Source organism: Fundulus heteroclitus, chromosome 24 (assembly GCF_011125445.2).
Source record: "Fundulus heteroclitus isolate FHET01 chromosome 24, MU-UCD_Fhet_4.1, whole genome shotgun sequence".
Classification (NCBI taxonomy): domain Eukaryota; kingdom Metazoa; phylum Chordata; class Actinopteri; order Cyprinodontiformes; family Fundulidae; genus Fundulus; species Fundulus heteroclitus.
Genome location: NC_046384.1, coordinates 19784520 through 19793159, shown reverse-complemented (window position 1 = coordinate 19793159; position 8640 = coordinate 19784520). Strand labels below are relative to the sequence as shown.

Genomic DNA, 8640 nt, shown 5'->3' with positions numbered 1-8640 from the left:
GATTACATGTGACTTGACGCATCTACTCAGATTTCTCTGAAAGACATGTTCAAAGTAAGACAAAATTTTCATTAATATAATATGCTATTGTGAGAGTGTTTTTAAATTGTACAGTCAATTTGACTTATAGTTTGGTGACAGTAGGTCTGACTTTAGATCATCAAATACAAACTACCTCAAATTTAAAAAATTTGCTTCATTCTTTGATGATCCGAAACATTTTAGTGAGACAAAATGCAAGCAAATTTGAATGTCAGACAGAGATAAGGTGAGTAAATACTGAATGTAGTTTTTAGATGATGTCATTTTTAAAGGCTATCCAAACCAACCTGGCTCTGTGTAAATTAAATACCCTCTTGTTGAATCATTAATCACCTTTGAGGAAGAAAACACACGAAGCAGTTGTAAACCTTCCAAGGAAGGGCAGGCCTACCAAAAATTCCCCAAGAGGGCATCAACAAGTCAGTGACCATGATTCAACAACAAGAAAAAGCCATACATGAGAAGACCAAACCATAAAAATCAAGAAAGGACTGCGTTATAATCCTGAGTGACGGTATCTGGCCATTAGTTTGTGAGCATTACCAAAATGGACATGGGTTACGCAGGAAGAAAGAATGAAGAAATCTGGAAGTGTTCAATACTTTGTCACAGCTCTAGATCCACTTCCACGTTTCTATTGAGTCTGGTTGCGAATGAACATTTCACTGGGGTTGAAATATAGTCTCAGTATTAATATAAACTCTCAAAAACAATCATTATCTGCTTAACAAACAAAATGCTCATACTTTTTGGGAGGAAAATATCCGGGGGTGGTGTAATCGAAGGACACTATTTATACTACTGTCTGGTAATAATCCAAAGCACATCGGCAAATCCACCTTTGAATGCACAAAAGAAGGTTTGGGGCCGACCTTAATGCTGATATGACCTAAAACTGCACCTTCCTTCCTTTAAACCTCTTCATTGTGGGTGGATTAAAACACTTTAGCAATAAATACTGAAACTCTAATCTCCAATAACATATCCAGAGGGATGAGAATATCTTAATGTTGCCAAGTGAACAAGATCAGAAAATAAAGGGAGAGTTGTGGAGAAAACGTTATCAAAACCATAATAATTTTTGTTGACAATAATATTGCAAAGTAACAGCTTCCTAAAATTGTGCAGCGCTACACATGTGACTAAACATGTGACTTCCTGCCCTCATGGAGTCAGTAGGGAAGATTAAGTAAATAAAGACTCGGAGCAAGTTCCAAAATACAAAACAATCACACTTTAGATTACAATTTTAGATGTCCTCCTCTAATAGAGAGGCCAATCATCCATTTTTGAACACATTCATGGGCTTGATGGAAAACCACAAAAAAAATGGGATACGTAATATCCGTCAGTTTGTTTTAACGTTAATAGCAGAAAACCACCAGAACCTTAATATTTTATTCAATTTCTGTTTGTTTTGGTTGGTGGATTTCAGACTTCTGACACATAAAATACTGGAACGCCCCTTTAAAATTTAAAGCTCCCCAAACCTTACTGTTTTGGATCTCCAAGGTCTTCATCTTAGGATTCTTCGGCTGTTTTTCTTTTCTTGAATAGTGATTACGTCTGGTTTCATAAAACAATTCTGTATCTGGTACAACTATAAACAGCATGTTTCTAGCTCTGAGCTTTACACGAAGTGTGCAACAACACTACTGGTACGAGTCAAGCTGCTTGGCGCATCACTCTCGACTGTGACTGGGGGGCCATAAGCTGTTAGTTATTGGTTATTTCACCAGGAACTTTACCGTGCCATGGTTCTCAGAGGTACACCATAGGGTCTTTGTGTTGCTCTAATTAGAGCTAAACCCGAGGTAATTAGAGTTCCCGGGAGCAATGAATGTTCCAGTGGCAGAGATGAAAGAACTGTTCTTTGCTACTAAGTCCGTTTGGCCTTTCGCTTACTTATTGTAGAGATATATTAAAAATGATCAACCGCTGTGGACCTCAAATTTGTTTCATACTACTGGCTTAAATGTTATCTAATGGGCAAAATAAACAGAGCAGTTAACACACGTGAAGGTGACCACATGTATCTAGGCAGTATGTGTTATAAATATTTGTTTTTGCAAAAGTTACTGACAGTTTACTGAGATTAAAAAATAAAAAAATTGGTTTTTAGAGGTTTTACTCAGCCTACTGAAATATTTTTACATTTACTGGTCGTGTATGGTGAAGTTGTTTGTGATCCTGACTGTTCTGATTACACACCAGGTACAATCTCTCTGTCATGTAATTGACTAGAACATATATAGTGTTGTAAAAATGTATTAACTCCATAGATTTCTTTTAAACATAAGTAGTTCTGCCACCTTTGGCAGCAACCCTCAGCCATGAAGCGTCAGCAGCAACTAGTGATGAGTATGGCGCTAAAACAGTGACGGCTTGCAGCGACACTGAAAAGAGATTTGGGTTTGTAAACTCAAACATTGAAAAATTACACACTGAAAAGTCAAACATTCTTAGTAAGTAAAAACTGATGATGATATTCTCATTTTATGCTCCAGCTTTTTCAATGAGAGTTCCTTCACCCACAATGTCATTCCAAGCTGGCACTGTTTTGCCGTCGGGGGCGGGGCTAAATTGAAGGCCCGTTCACGAACTTCCGTTTTTACATTCTAATAATGTTTGACTTTTCAATGTCTATTTTTTGAATGCCAAATCTCTTTTTCGATGTCATTGCAAGTGTTTTTTTCAATGTTTAATTTTTCAATGTTTGATTTTACAATCCCAAATCTCTTTTCAATGTTGCTACAAGCTGTCACTGTTTTAGCTCCATAGATGAGTCGTTTGCGTCGCAAATGAGGTAATCTTTGGCCAGTTTTCTTTGCAGAATTGTTTTGATAGCGAGTTTGGATAGCTTTTTTTCTCTTAATATTGGAAATCGTCATTTGAGGATTGCTTTTAGTACTTACTCAGAGTATCTTTATCTGATATTTAAATTTGTTAGCTGATTTGACACATTTAACTCTAACAGGAAAAAAAGCCACCGCGGAAGACATTTTTAAAGGAGGAATATTTTTCATAGCACTGTTTATCATTTTTGCTTCTATTATTGAGATGTTATCTGCGAAAAATCTGAAAATCTATGCCGTGAACATAAGAAACTAAATGAAAGTCCGGTTCGTTTCACACATAAGCATTTCTTCCAAACTGTCTCATCGGCTCCCGTCGTTCCTCTTGCGGGCCGCTGGCTGTCTTGTTGCATGGGCTGCGTGTTGTCCCAAATGGCGGCGCTCCAGCGTAACGGTACTTGCCTCTGCAAAAAATCAGACGCAAGAATTGCGCCACAAAAAGTGCCATTAACGCAAAAAGTGGTTGCACACAGTATGTGGCGTTTGCGAAACTTGACAATGCTGACCACAGACTGGAGCTTTCGGAAAGAGAGAGACAGAAAACAAGTCCACCTAAAATGCAGAGCACGGATCCAGCCCAGCCAATGAAGAGAGCCGCTCCCAGTTCAAACCTAGGGAACAAACAAACATCCCGAATGGTCTGACTTTCACTTAAATCTACCTTTAGTTGACAGAAATGTTTATTTTATTTTTTTTAATCCTGAGTACATACTTCTGTGCGACAAAGAGCGGGTCGAAGAAGTCTGTTGTGATCCTGCGTGCATATACGGAACATGCCGTCATGCAGCAGATGCCTGTGTAGACAACGTGAACGAATTTCCCAAACACACCTGGATATGCTGACTGAAAGAAAACTCACGTGTGAAAACTCACCGCTGATAATGTAGTGGAGGCCTGACAGGACAGTCAGACGAGCCTTGGTGGTCTCCGAGCCCCCTATTTTTGTGCACTTCATTCCCAGTAAAGCCAAAGCGGCGCCGAAGAAACCCAGGCAAACGGCGGCAATCATCAAACCCCGACACACCTGAATATAAGCTTTAAGATGAAAACGAAAGATTGTTCCCAGATGTTTGCACATGTGGGCGCTAACGGAACAATGTTTCAATGTCTTTAACAAATCTGTTCTGTATGATTATTTACCGCTTAGTCCAATGGAAAAAAAAACAAACAAACAAAAAAACAAAAACAAAAAAAAAAAAAACAAAAAAAAAAAAATATATATATATATATATATATATATATATATATATATATATATATATATTACTAAGCTTTAATAGTTCATAGAAAAGTGAGCCAGACTTTCTAGCCCTATGCTGTGCTACCAGAAAGTAACCACACCCTGTCACTCTTTCGGCATCATGACTAAAAACAATTATTTTTCTGACATTTTTATATACTTATGCAAACAATGGTAAAATTAGACCCTCAGAATTGGGCTCGGGTTGCGTCTGATACTCAATGATTGTTCGTGAGATGCTCTACAATGTCACTGGAGTCCAACTGTGGTAATAACTTCATTGAACATGACTTGAACATGATCATGTTCGGGCAAGAAAGGTTTGGATAAGAAGGAGGAGCTCCAGATCTGAGAACCACTCAGATGTTCAAAGATTGATAATGTGCTCCTACCCATCAGGCCTTTCTGGCACAGTGGCCAGATGGAAACCACTCCTCAAAGGGATGTGGCTGCCGACTTGAATTTTGCCAAAAGGCCCCTTAGAGACGGTCCGAACACGAGATACTAAATCTTCTGCTCTGATTAGGTCTAAATAGGCCTTTTTAACCTGAATTCAGCGCATCATGTCAGGAGCAAACAGTCGCTGCTCGTTACCTGGATAACACCATCTTTACTGTGAAGCATGGTGGTGGCAGTATCCTGATGCGGGGGGTGTTTTGTTTTCTGCTGCGGGACTTGGGTGACTACTCCAAGATAAAGCTGTGATGTCCACAAGTCTCCTGCATGTTTTACACCTTCCTCTGGTTCAACACCCCTGAAGATATTCCAAATAGCTTATTCAGCATTGTTTTTTGGGGGCGGGGCTAATCTAAAACGTGCAGGAGAACAGCCCGTAAGGACAGTACACTGGCCCATAGGATGAGATAACACATGGCCAAATGAACAGATCTTTGATGAAAACCTGCTCCCAGTCCACAGTGCTCTGGAACTAAGGCAACAACTCATCTTCCAGCACAACAAAGGCCACGGAGCTGTTTCTAAATTTCCTTGTGTGACCCAACCAGAGTCGGGACTTAATACACGTTTCAGACTGGTGCTGCTCGTCACACCTAAGTGAACATGAGAGCACCTGGAAAGAAGAATGGTTGGAAAATAACCAAGACGCATCCCCAAGATGACAAACTAACCTCTGAAATCTGTTTCAGGTCGAGATTGGGATGTAAGAGATGGACAGAGGTGCCACTGTATCACATTTAGAATACGGTCATGAAGTTGGTGTTGATGATTGTACCTTTTCAAAGACACATTTCACCTTAGGGTTGGCAGTAAGATTAACCATTTTTACATTTCTTTAGCATCCATGACTGAGCTAAACTCTACTGTCAGCAGATCCACAGGAGGAAAACTTTTCCAAGGTGTTTCTGGGAAATGGTATCTCTACATATTTCAAGCTACCGTATATTTAATGTGTGTATATATATATATATATATATATATATATATATATATATATATATATAAAACTTTCTGTTAATCTTACACCAGTGTAGTCTAATTGCCAAGGTGGCTGGTGTTGCTACCAGACCTGAGGCATGTTAGCTAAGCTAGTTACAGCTAATGTTTTGCATGAAAGGCATGAGGGTGAAATCAATTGCTTTATATATTTACGTTTTACACATTAGAATGAAAAGTACTAATTTTTCTATGTTTCCGTAGCACCAAACTATAGGTAAAGTTCCACTATAGACACGTCCTCTTGACCCTTTTACTGATGTTTTGGTAAATCTAGCTACATAATTGCTGTTTATTAAAAGCTTCATGATTTTATACTATTGTAATTTTGAGGTAGTTTACAACCGTCTTGAAGTAGTCCAAGATAAACAAAACAGATGTTTGGTACCCACATTGATAACCAACAATTTAATGTTATTGCCTTTGTTTTAGGGTTTGAAAATGGGGATCTTTTACTTCAGTTGTTAATATCTACCAGTAGCAGGTGGCTTAGAGGGATTTTGGTTCATAATTCACGAGTCACATCGGAAACCAAGGACATCTTTAGAAAAAGTTATACTATAAAATATGATTACATTTGAGACGAGTTTTTTATGACTATGATAAAAAAAAAAACTGGTCTGTTGTGATGCAAGTACACAAAGTGGTTTGTTTAGAGGAACAAAGTGGAAGCAGGAATTGGCAAAAAGGGCGAACTGACCCACTGCAGCAGATGGGTGTGCAAACATCAGTACATGTCTGCGATACTAATTATATATATTGGATGAAGGACCTATGCACAAACTTGGAGACTGCAACCTTACCAACTAATATGTGTTTCCAGGCCCCTCCAGCTTCAGATGGATAGGAGATGGTGCTGTCTCAACCTTTTTATCTTCTGCTAGGTCCCTACTGACTCTGTATGCATCTAGGATTTTATCGCACTGCTTCATTAGGACACAATGGTGTAGCACAGCTACTTCCCTGACGCGTGCTCCAGGTGGCCTTCTGCTGTAAAAATGTGGTGATTGAGCTCCAGATACATACCCATTTTTGATTATTTATTTATTTTATAATCTAAAATGGACATCATCCAGATAGATGTTCACAAAATACACAATCGAACTGATCAATATAAACAAACAGGCGCTAACTCACCATCCAGAGCCAGCATCGACGGAAACTCTTTGCAGTTGGACACTCCCGTGGAATCCGTCACACATGTTTTCCACAGATTGGACCAGAAGGTTGCCGTGGTGATGACCGTCCCGTCCACAGACGACACCTTCCAGTAGTCTGTTGGCACGGTGGACGAGACCAAGATCCACCCGGAGATGGTTAGAAGAAAGGCGGCGAACTCTGTTGCCATGTTGCCCATTTTCCCCCCCTGACTCTAGATTGGAGGTCTGGATGTGGCTCAGAAAGAGATCGTTCCCACAGGAGAGACGGGGAGAAAGTGGGTTGGTCAGACCAGGAAAGGTATGTTGGCAGTTTTTACAGAACTTTGCTTCTCCTTCACCTGCTCAGTCTTTTTCTAATCACCCCAGTCAGTCTCAGAGGCTTTGGGGAACCACCAGTGGCAGTGTGTTGCATTTAGGAAGGTTTGCAGGTGGATCTGCCATGACTGGAATCCAAGTCATTACTTCAGATTCATAATCTGTTATGGGGATGTGATGGCAGCACTTAATTAAAAGGAACTAAAATGTTTTTGATTGTCAGGGGAATTTCAGGGAGGACAAAATAGGAAACATGAATGACTGAGAGAAAGAAGACATCTTTATTTACAAAGTTTAGGCTCACACTACCCCTTTAAGCTGCTGTTTATGACGTTTATCACCACTAATCAATGTCTGAATCTGTGTTTGTGCAACCTTTAACTAAACAACTGTACTATAAGTTTACTGTCTTATAGCTCCATCATGTGGCAGAAAGAAGAGACAATCATTGTAATTTCTGGAGAAATATCTATGTATGCTAATGGAGTACACAGTCCAGTTTATAGCAGAGGAAGTTTTATATATATATATATATATATATATATATATATATATATATATATATATATATATATATATATATATAAAAATAAAAAAGAGGTGGAAAAACTGTATTTGAGCTACTTGATCATTTTTTGATCATATATTTATATATATATATATATATATATATATATATATATATATATATATATATATATATATATATATATATATAGATAGATAGATAGATAGATAGATAGATAGATAGATAGATAGATAGATAGATAGATATAAAGATATAGATAGTGTATTCTCATTGTTTAATAAATATATATACATATATAAATATATATATACATATATATAAATACACACACACACACACACATTTATATATATATATATATATATATATATATATATATATATATATATATATATATATATATATATATATATATATATATATATATATATATATATATATATATATATATATATATATATATAAACAATCAGTCCCCTGGAGATAGGTACCAGCCCTACCCCTGTGTGGATAAGCAGGGAAAGTCCCCTTTTGTGAAAAAGTTGAAAAATTATGGCCCTGTGCTGCCTGTTTTTATTTTTTTATTTTTTTATTTTGACAACTGTTTATTTAATTTGATCATTTGAGTTTAAAAGTTAATAATAATAATATTCTGTTTATATTGTATGTATATATTTGGTAATGGGCGCCCTCTTTTGGCTTGAGCACCTGCCGCCAAAATTGTCTGTCACCGTGCCCGATCGTCACCAAGTCCAGTTTTAGGAGAGCAGCGAAGAAAGGCAGACTCAACAGCTGTGTAATGAATTTGCACAATTAAATAGGATTATACGAACTACGGGAGGATCTGTTGTAGGCTTGTTCTGCACTTGCACACATACGATCTCTGTTACTGTGGCACCAGCAGAACCCCATACATCCACTCATTTAGTTCAGTTCTCCTCTCAGTTGGACATCCCTGGGAAAATCTCAAGGCAACCTGATCTGCATGTGTTAACTGAGGCGGTTCAGACATTTGAAGAGAAGCAGCTCTACCCTGAGCCCCCACCA

At 38.0% G+C, this 8640-nt stretch overlaps 1 protein-coding gene across 1 annotated transcript; it reads right to left on the bottom strand.

The window, feature by feature from the left end:
* Positions 1–3399: 3399 nt before the first annotated feature.
* On the bottom strand, positions 3400–6946 carry LOC105935446 (claudin-10-like). Its single transcript, XM_012875828.2, is given in 5 exon segments — positions 3400–3508; positions 3610–3655; positions 3657–3691; positions 3771–3932; positions 6727–6946. Coding segments are annotated over 5 exon segments (522 nt in total). The 3' UTR covers positions 3400–3449.
* Positions 6947–8640: the final 1694 nt, after the last annotated feature.